A 15,770-nucleotide genomic window follows, 5' to 3' on the forward strand; every position below is an offset into this window, starting at 1 on the left:
GCAGGGGCCCTTCACCCTCCGAGTCAACGCTGGCTCCATGCTGGAGGCCGGCACCCGTGAGTGCTGTTTGCCCACCCTTGGCTTTACTGTGCTGACACTTCAATGCTCTAGCGTGGTAAAGTGGCTGACGTGGGCACCTGGAGGGGAACAAAGTGTCCTTCCCCATCTGGCTGTGTTGACATCTATGTCGTGAGGAGGCTCCTGCGTGTGGCTGAACCCCAAAGCTAGAGCCCTCGCTGCCTGGCATTAAAACTTCCCCAGTCTATTTCAGTGATGAGGTGCCAGGGAGTGTCCAGCTGAGGTGACTGTACTCCCTGGGTTTAATTCAGCTTTCTACGGTTGTTTCCAGATGGCTTTTGCCTTGTCCCATCCTGACTGGACGTGTAGGACAGCTGCACTGCTCTGGAGGCAGGTGGTGTCCCTTGCCCCGCGGCCGGCCGGCGAGAGCATAGTGCACGATGGGTGCAGAGGCTCCAAATGGTGTGCAGGGCCTTCCTGGCTATAGGGTGTAGGGTAAGGGTCAGCGTAGGCCATTTACAATCTTCCTGATAAATCTACCCTTGGGGCCAGGAGCAGCATGAGGGAGCCAGGCATGCCAGCGCTGGGGCAAGTGCTGCAGGTCCTGGGAGTTTTGTGCTGCTGTGCCAGTGCCATCTGGTGGGACAGCCTAACCAGCGCAGCTCTGCCCAAAACCTCCCGCTGCGGAGGCTTTACTGCATGTGCATGGAGAGGATGCGAGGATGTGGAAGGAAACAGCTTGAGGTCAAATAAGTGTGGCCCTAAGGTTACAGCATGGGTCGGGGTGACCTTACCTGACAGCCCCCATGCTTGCTTGGTGACTGTGGTTGTTTTCCATTTTCGTGCTTTTCTTTTCACTCCCCCTGCTCCCCCTTCAAGAGAGTGAGATGAGGTGCATTCACCTCACTGGGCAGAGGTGTAGCCAAACTGAATTCAAGGCCGTTGAGATCTGTGCGATCCTTGGGCAGAGCTGACAATGAAGCATCAAGGATTGCTTCTATGGGGAGGTGTTAACATGGCCACAGCTTGTTCATGCAAATCCCACGTGCCCACTCTAAGAAGTTTAAAACTTCACAGCCCTGCCTCTGATAAAGGCCACTGGGTCTGACCAGGACTTGGATCTGGCCCAGGTTTGGAGTCAGGTGTGCAGCTGTGGCAAGCAACTGCAGAATCTGGATCTGATCTCCAACAATTTCTGGCCTTGAGTCTTGTGGCTCAGGCCCAAAAGAGGAAGGGGGTGAATGTGTGATGTTCTCAGTAAAGGCATAAAATGAAACTGCGAGGTAATGCATCTGAATGTATCCTCTGTTGGCTTTGGCTGGATAATTTGTTAATTCTCTTCTGAAGAAACAATCCCGGGTTAGTGGTATATGTAAAAAGGTGGGTTGGGGCTTCTTGTCTGATTTGAAGGTTCCCTGGATACTGTTCCTCCTTCTCTTATTCCTTCCCTTACACCTGAGGGATTTCAGGAGCCTGTCATCACAGGTGAGCACATGACTTCCCCTTTCCGAAGCTCAGTTGGAGCTCCCTCAGCTCAGATAGCTTTGGGACATGATGCGTTCTGCTTGAAACCCTCAGCTCTTCCTAAAACTTGGTAGAGATGCGGGTGGGGGAGGAACGCACAAACCTTTTTGGGGAGGAACATGTCTTTCTCCTCTCTCCTACTTTTCTTTCCTTCCACCATGTTCTGCATGGTGCTGTAACCATAGCATATTGGGGAGGTGCTGGGCTCTGTCAAAACGCTAGAGTGCCACTCTAGGTGGTTTTGTTCAGGACACAAAGCGTTGCTGCTGACGCAGGCCTGCCTGCGGTGATGTGCTACCACCTGCCAGAAATTAGTGTGGCTTTGCAGTGCTACCTCCTGTTTTATACCTCCCACTCTTTGCTCTCACCTCCCTTTCTCACTCTCCATTCAGTTCTCCTCTGTTTCCCCTTCACCCCTGGATGTTCAAATGTCCTTTTCTCTGAGCTTTCACAGCTCCGTATAACCCATTTCTTGCTAGTGTAGCTGTATGGCACCCTGGTTCACCTTCTGTCATCAGCAGGAGTGACTGCCTTCCAGAAGAGGTCTCTTCTCCCTGCAGCTCTGGCCAGTGTTGTCAGCCACGCGTGAGAAGGGCGTAGGACGCTTTTCTCTCGGGTCCCAGCAGGCTGCAGTGCTCTCACGCTGTCCCCTAGAGCTGTGGGAACTCAGCTCCTGCAGTGACAGCTGCAGCATCCTGCCCCTCCCTTTCCTAGCCAGTTCCTTGCAGCAGGGTACACAGTGGGATCACTTATTGCTAGATCCCCTCTAACCAGCCAAATCCCTCAAGAGCTCTTGCTGCCTGAATCCCTTTGATTAGGTATCAGCCATCCCTTACTAACTGCTCAGTGCCAGCCCTTGGGGCCCCATTCCCCATGCTTCAGTGCCTTTTTATGCTCTTCCTTTGGCTGTGAGGGCTCTGCTCTCCCTTTATTACCTCCATGGCCAATTCTGCCTTAATCCCTAGGAGAGAACGAAGGTGATGTGGAGAGGGAAGACCAAGAGGGTGGCATGCATTCACTTATGATGCTCTCCTTACCCAGCTGCAGGGACAAAAAGCCATGACTGGGTTTAGGCTGTCTTTATCGGAGTGACCTGGAGGACTGCGTTAGAGGTGCCATAAGAACAGGTGATGGCAGGGCTGTCCTATCAGCGGGCAGCTAGGGTCCTATTACAGATGTGGTAGAGTTCTGTAGGTGCTTTCCATCCACTGAGGGAACTGACCATTAATTCCTATCCACCTTTCCTATCTGCTTTCCATGAAAAGATCTGCCTTCTTAACCCATGGCTGCCCACTTTCCTTAGATGTGTTTGCTGAGGAACTTCACAGGTAGCTGGATTATTCTCATGCATATGATTATTGACGCCTTCTAAGAACTACAAGAGGCAGGATTTCCTTACAAGAGTTATATTGACTCTTCCGAAAGTACATCATGCTTATACACATGTCCATTAATTTTATTCTTTTGTTATAATTTCTATTAAGTTGGCCACTACAGATGTCAAACCTTCAGCTTCCTAAATCTCCCTAGACTTCTCCCCTCCTCCCTCTTTGCTATATTCCTTGCCATCCTGCAATTCAGTGATTAAAAGGCAGTTTAAGGCAAGAGACCACTCACTGCTATTAGAAACTGTTTCACCCCAAAGTTTCTTGGGAACACCTGGGACTCTCTTGCCCAGATCTGCTAATTCCCTTTTAATGCTTTTGCACAATCAGTTTTATTTTGGACAGGTCCTTTGGTTTAGTCCCCCACAAAACAGGGTTCTTTTGTGAGAATTTCTCCAATTGCTTCCACTGTCACAAATAATTAACTTAGCTTTGTTTCAATGTCCTTGTTCTCTCTGACTGCTTCTTTTATACCCTGCTCTTCAGTTGTCCTTAAAGCTTGTGAAAAGGTTTCTGCTTTCAGTATCTACAGGAAAGGATTTATTACTAGTTCTGATGGCTTCTGCTAGTTGTTTTTCTGACTCTTTTTTACCTTTGCTTTGTTGCGGTTTTACATTTAATTGAGGTCATGATCATTTCAATTTTCCTCACTTGCATGCAAGGTCAGCTTGTTGAAGAATGCGTACTGATAATCCCTTTGGCTTGACATTTTAGTCACATCAGCTTCTTTTTGCCTTTTGTCAAATTTTCCAAAGAGGTGCTAGGTATTGGCTTTGGGCTGCCAATGTGATATCCCTGTGTAACCTCCATGCCACCCGTGATGACTGAATTCCCTTGGCTGCCCCTCTCCATTCTGACTGGCTTGTAACAAGTGTCACTTCCCTGCAACTTCCACCACAGCTGTGCTCAACTTCAAAAGGGGATATTTTTGTGGAATGCATGGGGTCACAACTTTAGGATTCAAGTGCTTCTCTTTGCTTATGAATTCAATTTTAACTCAACGGGTTCAGCTTGATTTTCAAAAGAAGTAACGCATGTTCAGTGGTGCTGTCTCCTCTGCTGTTACATGGACCTGCTTGCTAAATTGGGTGAAACTGGCTGTGAGATGAAAGGCTTGCAGATACTACCTTACTCAAACTTCATTGACAGGTAGGGGAGAAAGAGCGTTAGTGCCTCTGCTGCCTTCTGTTTGGGTCAGCTAGCTGAATGGTGCTCGCACAGCTTGCAGAGCAACTACCTAAAGGCAGCAGCTGGAGCACGAGTAAGGAGGGAAAGTCGGACTGTTGTGGTGAGCAAACATACGAGTCCTAGGAAGGAGCTGCAGCTTGTGAGGTCCGTGGGAGTTAGGAACATGGGAGGTACCTGGCAGTGCTGAGTGGGGTTGAGATGAAATGTCTGTGGGGAAACACAGGTATTGTGGGACAACAAGGGTGTACTGCACGGTGGGCAGAACACAGGTGGAGGGGGAAGGGAGGAACTGAGGAACAGCAGTGGGAACACAAGGGAACAAAGTGTGAGTTTTGGGGTTTCTTAAGCAAGGTTTTCTTTTCTTTTCTATTTTCAGCCCTGCAAGTAACTGCTGGGCTTGATTCTCCCTATCTCCCACCCATTTACATGCCATCAGTGCATATGAAATTCAAAGCACAAATTTTACCCTCAGGAATATCGCCTCACTGTTGTTGCATAAGAGCCCAGCTTTGTATGCTGTGGAATTATGGTTCAGGGTTGAATTTTGACAGCAAGCAACAACTCTGGCTGAGAAGGAAGAATTGAGCTGTCTCCTGATGTTTGAGTGCAATCTGGTGTATTCTAATAAAATCAGCAGCTAGATCCTGAATTTGCATTTGAAATGCCTCAGCTGTGTTTGGAGATGTGTTTCAATGGCAAAAAGCTTCATGAAGCTACACTGTGACTTCCTTCTCTGTCTGCTGATTGTATTTCCCATTTTATTCACAGTGGAAAGTTTGAAACCCTGCCAGGAAGTAAGCCTTTTCCCCATGAGACTGTGAGTCTGTTGTGGCTTGGTTGGCCAGGGGGAAGCATGCAGAGGATTACTTGACTGACATCTCAGCATGAAATTTGAGGGCATAACTAGGTTTCAGCAAACATTTAGGGAGGCTTAATTCCAGTGAGAGGGCCAAGCCTGAAGGCAAAGGAAAGTGCTGGAAGGATGTTGGAAAGAAAAGCAGGCAGCATGCATTTTCAGCATGGTCAAGGGACCAGGCTTCTGTCCTGCAGCTGCTGCTCTTCTTGTATAAAAGTCACCCTCTTTGCACACAATACAAAAAGGAGAAGTGAAGCCAGCTTAGTGCACATGAGACACGAGGAGGCTCCTTGGTAAAGAAATCCACCTACATATGCCCCATTCTCTTTGGGGGCAGTTCTCCATAGTCTGTGTTCAGATGTCCACCACATCCCTCCCTTGCCCTTTACCTTCTGCCACATTGTTCTCCTCTGTTGTCTGATGCATGTTCTTCCTTGAACATTATTTTCTTTTATTCCACTTTTCTTGTTCTCCTCCCCGACCCTGGCCTCATCCTTCTCTTTTTCTCCTTGGATATATCAAACATCTGATTATTTCTGTTCCTTTGCCCAAGGCTGCAACTCCCCAGTCTCACTTCTACAGGAACAGTTCCTCATTTGAGGTTTGTTCTAGCTGCCAACTGGGGCTGACTTCCCAGGATGAGACACTGCATGCGATATTTGATGTAGCAAATGCAGCTTAACCACAAGAGACAAGTGAGGGCAGAATGCATTTTGTATTGGACTGTGCTGCATATTAAACTGGGCTAAGACTCATGGTAGCTGCAAACCTAAGAGCAATGGCAGAATTACTAACAGACAAAGAAAGGTATGAAGATAAGGGAAGAAGAGAGAGTAAAAAGAGAAGGGTGAAAAATGAAAAAACCAAAAGATCTTAAAAAGGAAACTTATCAGCTGAGAATCTGATATGGAGAAGGAAGAGTGCAACTTCCTTTTCAGTGGCTAGGTTCTCATTTTTTCTTTTCTCTCTCAGAAGTTTCCATAGTGCTGGGGCTGATTTCCTGGGCTAAGAAACTGAAGATCTGTTCAGAGCGTTTCTGAGCTCCCAGGAATTCTCAGGTTATCGTCAGTGTTCAGCACAGCCTTCTTTGACAGAGAGAGGGTGAATGAGCAGATGGGAAAGGCTCAGTAATTTATTGGTGTCTCCCTCTGGAACCAGGCACCAAAAAGGCCCAGCTTTCACATAGTAAAACTAAGGACAGGGATCAGTGATCACATTGTGATTAAATGGCATCAGAAATCACCTACGCTGAGGTGAAGTTCAAAAATGCATCACCGGCTGCAGCGGTCGAAGGTAAGGAATGGGTGGGTTATTCAGGGGAAGGGGACCTAGAGGGAGGGGGGCTGAAGAAGAGGGAATGGAGACTTTTCTTTCTGTGACTCTGGTTCCTACCTGTCTTGACAAATTGGTGAGAAAAAGGAGTTGTCTACCACTACATGAGCAGGAGACTGGAGGAGTTTTGAAGTAAGAGGGTCAAAGAATGTCTACAAGAGGAGAGGTGGGAAACTTTAGGTGGATGGAGTTGCAACATGAACAAAGATGACTGCTGGAAGCACAAACAGGTCTCAAGTGAGTGTTCAGTAAGGAATGTATTTGGGCTCCCTTAGTCCCCTGGTTGCAACAGCAACAGTGGTGAATAGTAGAGGGTCCAGGATGAATGCTTAGCACTGGTATGATGCAGGCAGTAGCTGCCTCTCTATATGCTAATAGAAACATCTGGTCTGCTAATAGAAACATCCCCTCGACTACTGCTCACTCCTAACAGCAGAAGGATCGTAACGCAGATTGTAAACCGTTACTGAGAAAGATAATGTTTCCACTTTCATTTCCCTCGGCTGATATTTATTGTGGTAGGGATTGCATAAGCATATAAGAGAGAGATCATGCATTATTTACCAGTCTGGAAATGGGGAAAAGCTCCAGCCTTTCACAGCGCAGCTGAACCATGAGCAGTTCCCACCCGCTAAGATTTGCACCATGTTTGGTGGTAGCTTGGCTGAAGGATTGTTAAAGCAAATACGATTGCCCTGCCAGCCTGGAGAGCAGCAGCTGAGAGTTATCTAGTCCTGGATGAGAGTGTCATTTTTGGACAAATACTGACTACCAACAATAGAGACTATGATTTATTACAAACAATCTGATCTGTCACAAAGATGGAGGGGTGGCAAATGGGAGCAAATAAGCCCAAGCCCTGGCTGCTACTGCTCTTCTCTCTGAGAGAGTGAGGCTACAGATTCCGGCTTAGGGAGAGAGCAGGAGTAGAGAACCAACATGCCCCCTTACAGTAGGGCAGTCAGTTGCCCTCTGCAGCTTTGTGAGAGGTGGCACTGGATGCAGGAACTTATAGCCCCATTGTCCTTGGTTGATTGAGAAATGGTCCTTGGAGAAGAGAGACCCAAAAGTTAAAAGGAAGAATGAGCTTGAACAAAACACCCTAAAATACACAGAAGAAGAATTATCTAAGATCTGGAGGAAGATCCAATTCTGTGATTGATGTCTACCACTCCTGAAAAATAATTAACACACTAAACAAACAAATTTTTATTGCTATTAAAAATCATGGTTGTAAAATGATGCCTTTACGAGGCTTTGTGCAAATTTAAGGCATGTTCTGATCAGTATGTATTCTGTAGTTATTATGCCACAAGTAGGAACACCTAGAAATGTTCCATGTATGGCTCGTTGCTTCCGCCCTTAGATACAGGACCCTATACAACAGCAGGTTCCAGAGGAGTGAAAGGATGTGTGCATAAATGAATGAATGAAAAAATAAATAAATCATTATTGCTGCTAAGGATATTAACTTGCCTATTTACCACTTTACCTCAGTTTTACAATCCCAAACAGAGCAGGCATCAGCTCCAGGTTATTCCTTGCCTGCTCTGAGGCATGAGTCATGGAAATAAAGAATGTGTATACTCCTGACTGACTTGAAAGCTCACTGTTTTCAATGCACCAAGATTGCTGGTTCTGGTTACAGCTAGCATTTCCATCATGATGAGGTGGGGGTGGTGGAAGTTCCCCATTGTGTTCCCAATGACCTATTCCAAAGACACCTGATCCAGCCATGTTTGCTTGAGCTGCTGATGCCAGGCTCATGCTGTGGTTTGGGTGTGTGCTCAGGGTCTGCCTTTGAGTGTGCCTGTCCAAGTGATCACACAGTTAGCTTCTACTTTGGATTCAGAGAAGTGTCCAGTAGTATGATTGCACACAGTACTAGTGTCTCCGACAGCCTCATGGTATGCTCGTAGGACGAGAGTTATGATTGAAAATTAGTGAAAGATTGAGGGAGTCTTGCTGCTCTGTTGTCCTTCCAAGTGGTTACTCTGGCCATGCAGACTCCATGTCGGTAATGGCCAAGCTCACCTGGGTTTTCCCATTCTGTAGCCTCTTGTAGTTGGGCTCTAGAGATAACAAAATTGGCAGTCATTGGAAGGTACAGAGGAGAAGGCAGCAGCTAATTAAACAACATAAAATCTGTGGCAGGAGGTGGCAGAGACTACCGGGCTGGGTTTCACACCACAGTGCAGTTAGGGTTCTTGCATTTCTGACCAGGATTTGCCAGGTAGGCAAAACATGGGCATCTGTGCTGCACAGCACTTGTTGCATGTGCCTAGGAGATGTTGGATTTATGTGCCGAATAACCAGCATATGCTCATCGGTTCCGTTGTGTTGTGATCATGCTGGACACGTTGCAAGCATGCAGACTAAATGTAGGAAGCATTTGCAGGGAGATTAACTCACTGAGCATGCACAAGATCTACTGCACTTCAGTTGCGTTGGTGAGGTGCATGTGTACTGGTAGTGCTTTCTGTGCCACCTGGGTGTGAGTGTGGGATGCACAGATCTGGCGGGGCATAGGTTGAACAGTCAGTCTCTGGACATGCAGCACATCAAAAATCATTTGGACTGGTCAGATCTATTGTCTGAAATAGGTGGCTGGACTCCAGATCATGATCCAGGTCCTTGTTTTCACTACAGACAAAAACTCTGGCTGGAAAAACATGATTTGGCCAGGGAAATCTTGTCTGTCTACGACTGTTTTCTCTTCTGATAATGAAAGATGATGTTTTTTTGCCCTGCTTGTAGCAGCCTCTCCCAAGCTTTTGGGACGTGGTCAGAGGGCTTCCCCAAACAGCACGTTTCTGGAAATCTTGCTCACTAGGCATGGCTGGCAGGCACACGTGGCTGCTGGCAGGCTTAGGAGTTTCGTGCTGAACAACGATGAGGTCTCTCTAAAGCTTACCATTAATATCCATCTCTCTCAAAACTTTACTCCTGTCGTGCAGTGAGTGCTGCTGTCTCTTTACCCTCCTGTTTGCCCTAGCTTGTGTACCTGCCACAACCTAGAACAGTCTCCTAACAAGTGTTTGCTTCTCCTTCCCTGTGACCCATTCTCCTGCCTGCTCCCAAACCTCCTCAGTACTGGCAGTATCCCTATAGACAAAAGTCAGGCCCTGGCAAGTCTGAATGAGCGGGATACTTTACGCAGGCTGCTGGACACAGCCCTCTGTTCTCCCCAGGCATCCAGCCTAGCACAGCCTAGTTTTACTACAGCAAATCTCTGAACTCTGGCTTGGAAAGCAGAGATGGAAGGAAAAAAACTTTTTTTTTCTCTTCCAGTGATCCTGTGCCATCTTTGCTTTCCACATTTTTTGTCTCCTGCTCTCATTCAGCTTACACCAACCTTCTACATAGAAAGTCCAAAAAGCTAAGAAGGAACTGAAGCAGGTGTAAAAAGTTTTCTGGGGAGAAGTCAACGTGAAATCTTCATGTGAATGTCTCAAGTATCAAATAGGGCAATGTTGTATTTGGCAGCTCTGGGCTCAATCTAGAAAGACATGGTTTTACTCCAGATTTTGAGGCCATGTGAAGGCCTCACCCCCAAACACCAGCAATTAACGTTGCTAGCTCACCAACAGGGCGGGGCTGTGAACAGTGTTGACCTTCTCCAGAAACCACAGAGGTCCCCTGCTCTGTCCCAATCTGCCCCTCTCCCAGACTGCGTAATTTCCCCATTGGAAATGAAACTGCATTTTTTTTCAGCAGCTCTCCCTTACGTTGTACATCCTTGGTATGCAGGCTGACTGAAGCATAGTTGACTGTGGTGTTGTGTTTGGTGTGTTCCTTCACTTTTAGTACCTCCTGAGACGAAGAAGCATGAGCCTGAGACGAAGAAGCATCCCCAGAAATACCCCCCTTGGCTCCCATGGCTGATCTCACTGCTGCTCCTCTTGGTGTGCATTGCCCTCATTATTGCTCTCCTTGGTGAGTATGTGCAGGCTGGTGACAGGAGAGAGGTCTGGGGGAAGTGCTGGGAGAAAAGCAGAGAAATCAGGGGAACATCTTCCAACCACGAGGGAGCTTTTACTCAGGAACTGTTTTGTCATGAGAAAGGATGCAAGGATTTGGGCTCAGAAAACCTGAATGTTGAATATTTGAAAGATATGTTTAGGAGCAAAACCTTTCCTGATTACTTAAACACTGGGGATTTAAGGGTACAGTTGCAACACGACACAAACTTCTCTCTTGCAGGCCAGCCAAACCAGATGTTTTGGCCAACTGGTATGCAGGAGCTAGACCTACCACGGCATTATGCCAGATGATAGTTCTGTTGTACACATCCTCTTTCTTAGAATGATGGAAAGAGTTAGGCAGAAAGGGACTTCTGGAGGTCTCTAGTCTAATGCCCTACTTGAAGCATGGCCACCTTCAGAATTTCAGGGTTGCTTGGGCTTTCTCTAAAGTCTCAGGCTTTTCTGCCCTGACTTTGTACATGTCTGCACATCTCCCCCAAATCTTCCACTGTTTACCCTGAGGCCTTTTCAGTGTTCCCAGGTTGTACATCCCCATCTTGCATGGCCTCTTTGGAACTGTGGAACATTTATCTACGTGCATACCACACAAAAAGAACTTCATTACATTCAGCAGAGGGGAAAAAGCCTGGAGATGGCAGCACAAGTTTCTACACAGGCAGCTGGACCTGCACTTGAGCTCTCCAAGGTGTTTTGACACACTCTGTGTCCTAATGGGAAAAACAGGTTTTCACACTTAGTCCTGGCATCTCCAGGATTAACTGCACAGTGCAAACTCTCACACCTTTTTAATGTTAACTGCATTCTACTAGAATTATTCATTAAAAATGATTCTTGCACATGCAGTTTGTGGAGATTGTGATCGCTGTTTCATTCTCATTTCATGCTAAGGATCATTCATGGCTTGTTTGCACAAATTGTCAATAAAGATGATGGATTCTGGAAGCAGGCATGTTGTCATGCTAAATTGCAGCCCTTCCTTTTGCTGCCATTAGTTCCCAAGTCCGAGAAGTTTGTATTGCTTTGTTCCCAAATGTATAACTTTTCACAATACTCTGTTAAATGGCTGGGGAGGTTTAGGGTAGGTGTTAGAGTCTAATACTGTCTGGCCAGGTTCTTTTAGATATTCCACACATGGAAGGTTTAATCTTCAATGGCAAATTTACTTATGCAAGTTAATTGATGTTACATAGGATTTGATTTAGCAGAGTAATACAGCAATGCATTTTAAATGAAAACACAAGTACAAACTGCACTTAGCAGAGAGTAGCAATTGCAATGCACAGTTGAATCCCAATACAAATGTGATTCTCATTACCAGTCTCTGCAATATGCTCAACATCAAGACACTGGGTGTCCCCAGTGACCCAGAAGGAATATGTGGGTCAGAGCCAGCTCAGGCTCATTGCTTTCTTCAGACATGTTGTTGTTAGTCATTCAGTTCTTTACACTATTTTGGGCTGAGCCGTGTATACGCTTGCCCCATGCTGGCCTGGTAACTTAGGGAGACGTTGCCCTCTTTTTGATTTTTTTAGAGGGATGAACAGTTACACAGCTGGTCAATTCACTCACCTGATACAACTGGTTGATTCACTCAACTGAACTACAACAAAGGCCACCGACTGGCCCCTTTCTGTTGAGATAAGGTCACCTTTCTTTGCAAGAGGTGTGGTCAGTCACACATCGCCCTTGCCCATCTCCTCTGAGCCTTCTTCCGTTATAGGAATTCACTCATCCGTCACAGAGACTGCTATGATTACTCTGCCCTCCTCACTAGTAACGATAATTCTAAATGAAACGGTTGATAAAAATAGACATCTGTATTACTTAGCACACCCTGATCAGCTTCCAATCGATATCCCTGAGTGTCTGAGTCAGCGATAACTCTACAGTCCTTCGGGTTGTGGATGTGGCCTGCTGACGCTTGTCACCAACACTGTATTATTCCCCATAAACTGGCTAGTAAGTCCTAGGAGTTTACCTTCCACCCTGGTTTCAGCAGCTCTAGCTGTATGTGATTACCTTCACCTGGACTGTCTTTGTTGCTGAGGAAATAGACCCATCTAATGTCACTCTTCCAAACCACTGTTGATGTCCACACAACGCTGAAGCGCTGCTTTTTATTCACTGATTGAAAAGGGATTTAGACAGGCAGCTCGGCTGTAGGTATCTACATGGTAAATGCCTGTGGTTGGGTGGAATCAATCCCACCCTGTCTGGCATGTCCTCAGTGTGATGTCCTTCCAGTGGTCCTTCTGCTCTCTGACATGAAAGATTGTCTCTTTCTGCCAGGGCAGGCAGCCGTACCACTTGTTCGGGCCAGTTTTCTCAGAGCCTTGGACCAGGGATACGCTAACCCCACAGCTTCAGCTGCACAGCACCCGAGGGGGCCTGATGTCAGCTGCTCGGTGCTGGGACAGACGCTGTGGACAAACCACAGGCTGGCTACGGCCACCGGGCACTGCTTGGGTGGGTCGCAGGTTTCTCTAGCTTTGTTGGCCAGGCCATCCTGGCCAGATCTTGTCAGTCAGTGGGTGGAGGAGTCCTTGCGGGCAGCCGTGGGGTGCTGGGAGCAGAAATGCCTGTTTCCTTCGCCGAGAGGGTGGCAGTTACCACTGTGAAATGGAAGGAGACAGCCTGTGGGGAGGCGGTGCTGAGACAGTGCTTGGTGGGGCAGTAGGGAAACAAGAGTGAAGCCCAGAGACGGTGTGTGAGGAGCCAGGAGGAAGGGGTAATCCCGCCGCCTTTCCTCTCCCTTTCCAGTTGCTCCCTGCTCCCGTAGTGGTGACCAGCCCGCAGCCCTGCAGCAGAAATTCATGGAGTGGCAGTGTGTCTCGGCGGTGCCGCAAGGCAAAGGTCAGTAGTGCCGGCAGGGGTGCGGGAGGTCTTTGGGACGAGGACAATGAATGCTGGGGTCTGCTACGACAGCAAGCAGCAGCGGGAGCATGCTCCGGAGAAGCAGAGTCCAGAGGAGAGAGGTGGGGAGAAAAAGGATTTCCTGCAAGCAGCTTAGGGGGAGGAGAGGGCCATGTTAATGATGTCCTGGAGGGCAGGGTGGCTGTGAACTCTGGCAAAACAAAAGGGAGAGCACACAGCCACACAGGGAAGGTTAGCGATGGAGCGATAATAAAAGTGCAGCTCTGGTCAGGGAAAGAAGCAATATTCCCAGTTCCCTGGGGCTAAAGGCCTAACGGAGACTGTACAAGGAGAGGTCAAACCGGATCACCAAAATACCTTTGTCTTTGTCAAGTCAAGACCTGAGATCGTGTTACAAGGATTACTATGGATTTGTGTAGACAAACCTCACTGGTCATACCCCAAAGCAAATGGAAGAAATATCTGTACTATCCTTGTTTATTCAAGCCCTTTCTGTCAGGAAAAGTGATCTAAAGAGAACATGAGCATTGTCCCTGCAGAACGGGGATCCTTGCAGTCACCATCTCTCTTGTTGTCAGCATTCATCTCGTGGTCTCTCCCCGCACAGGGCGAGGCTGGACATGCTGCCCAAAGGGCTGGAAACGCTTTCAAGGAAGCTGCTATTATCTGTCGGATGATAGGATGCGCTGGAATGAGAGTGTGCAGAACTGCACTGGGATGGGCTCCCACCTGGTGGTGATCAACACCGAAGCAGAGCAGGTACGTGCAGGGCTGAGAGAGGGGCACAGCAGCCAGAGACACAGTGCCAGGCCCTGGAGGGGACCCAGAGCCCCTCCTTGCTCCTGCAGGGGAGGGGGGATGTCCTTTCTGCATCCCTGCAGCACCGGCTCCCCTCTGCCACCAGCCTCACCCCACAGGGACTCCTGTGCCTCCCTCCGCTCAGTCCTGCACCTCATGGACATTGTACCCTCCCTGATTACCAGGTTTTCCTCACTGAAGAGGTACAACAATCTGGAGTAGGATTCAATTACTACATCGGTCTGCATGCACCGGTGGTGGACCAGTGGCAGTGGGTGGACCGGACTCCATATAATAAGACGGCAGCGTGAGTATCCCCGAATGGAGAGTGTTTAGTGCGGCTCCTGGTAGTGCACGAGAGTAGGAGAGATGTGAGGGTGTCTGTTGGTGCATGAGAGGGAGGTGAGACAAATCCTTGTGTGAGGATGATGATGGAGCAGGAGGGGGCTGTGTGGGACAGCAGGTTCACACCATCCATGCTGGTTAGTGGCTGTTAGTTAACTAGCTGTGACGTGGCCGTCAATGCTGCAGGCACAGAAGCAGCTGCATCTCGCCAGCAGGAACAACCCTTCAGAGATGACCAGCCTTGCCTGACCTCCATACTGCCCCCGCCATGCGCATGTGCATATATATGCACGGGCATGGCCAGTGCTGTGATGCTGTGGGAGAGATGGGGCACAGGAGAGATCTCCAGGGCTGTCCTTGCTGCGTCTCCTTCTGGAGGACAAACGTGCCCTGGAGGCAGGCACATGCCTCTGCTGGGTGTGCAGTGCGTGGGGTGAGCCGTGGTGAGCAGCTCCCCTCACCAGGACTGAGCAGGGCCCTGTTGTGTTGGCTGTAGGAAGAAGGCAGGTTTCCACATAAGACTGGTGCCAGTGGGACAGCAGAGTGGGAGGAAGGGTACTGCTTCTGTCCATGATGCAGCATCTGGAATTTTCCTCTCTCCCCTCCAAGCCTTGCATCCCGCTGTGGCCTTTTCCAGCAGTGCTCTACGGGGTACGATGGAGAGTAACATGTCTGTCTCTATCTCAGGTTCTGGCGGTCAGGGGAACCAAGTAATGTGTCTGTGGAGATGTGCGTTGTAATCTTTAGGATGTCAAACATACTCAATTGGAATGATATCCGATGCGAGCACCATTATCGAATTTGTGAAGCTGCAGCAGTAACTGTGTAATGAAGCAACCCTCATCCTGAGTAAAACTGAGGGATGAGCAGTGAGCTGGGAACAGCTCGGGGCTGTTTTGGAAGGGATGGGGGCCCTGGATCATGCATCTTCACTCTGCTGGGTGGGATGACGTGAGTGGAAGAAATATCACCTGTCCAGCATCCCCAGTGCACGTATCGGCTCAGGGAACACATGAAGGCTCAGAGTCATCAAAGCAGGTCCTGGACTCCTGTGTCCTTTTCTCCCTGAGTGGGTCCAGCAGCCACTGGCTGAAAAGAGGTTGAATTCTCCAGAAAGAAGACACAGGAATGGAAGACAAATGCTCAGAGCTGCAATTTCCTTTGTCTCCTTGAACAGAGCTTTCTGCTTTTTCCTGGGGCACACAGAGAATGTCCTCATCTTGCATTGGTTTTGCTGAATAAATACTGATTTCCTATACAAGGGAAAATACAATATTAGACCAATGAAAAAGTCTTTGTGCGTGCGCGCTCTCTCTCTCTTTTCCTCTCTAAGCTGCAGCTGTTTTGTATAAGCAGGATCAAAAGATGTTCCTGTGCCAGGATAGAGCCTAACGCAACTACTGCAGTACACGTTGCATCCACCCAGTGAGAGTAAACCCTCAGAGACAACCTGGCTACACAGTC

At 48.2% G+C, this 15,770-nt stretch overlaps 1 protein-coding gene across 2 annotated transcripts; it reads left to right on the forward strand.

The window, feature by feature from the left end:
* Window positions 1-5,476: 5,476 nt before the first annotated feature.
* On the forward strand, window positions 5,477-15,515 carry CLEC4A (C-type lectin domain family 4 member A). 2 transcript variants are annotated; one of them, XM_075509229.1, is made up of 6 exons: window positions 5,482-6,264; window positions 10,111-10,239; window positions 13,050-13,142; window positions 13,771-13,922; window positions 14,147-14,268; window positions 14,994-15,515. In XM_075509229.1, exons 1-6 carry the CDS (start codon window positions 6,198-6,200, stop codon window positions 15,133-15,135), a joined length of 705 nt encoding a protein of 234 aa, XP_075365344.1. In that variant the 5' UTR covers window positions 5,482-6,197; the 3' UTR covers window positions 15,136-15,515. The 2 variants fall into 2 exon arrangements, with proteins under 2 accessions (XP_075365350.1, XP_075365344.1); XM_075509235.1 differs by lacking the exon at window positions 13,050-13,142 and having other exon boundaries at window positions 5,477-6,264.
* Window positions 15,516-15,770: the final 255 nt, after the last annotated feature.

This window comes from Mycteria americana, chromosome 1 (genome assembly GCF_035582795.1).
Source record: "Mycteria americana isolate JAX WOST 10 ecotype Jacksonville Zoo and Gardens chromosome 1, USCA_MyAme_1.0, whole genome shotgun sequence".
NCBI lineage: Eukaryota > Metazoa > Chordata > Aves > Ciconiiformes > Ciconiidae > Mycteria > Mycteria americana.

Bases quoted from the DNA above. Each gene is read 5' to 3' on its own strand.
- CLEC4A (XM_075509229.1), top strand. From the start codon at position 6,198: ATGGCATCAGAAATCACCTACGCTGAGGTGAAGTTCAAAAATGCATCA. The intron at 13,923-14,146 runs GTACGTGCAGGG...CCTGATTACCAG, and splicing joins TCAACACCGAAGCAGAGCAG to GTTTTCCTCACTGAAGAGGT. The intron at 14,269-14,993 runs GTGAGTATCCCC...TCTCTATCTCAG, and splicing joins CCATATAATAAGACGGCAGC to GTTCTGGCGGTCAGGGGAAC.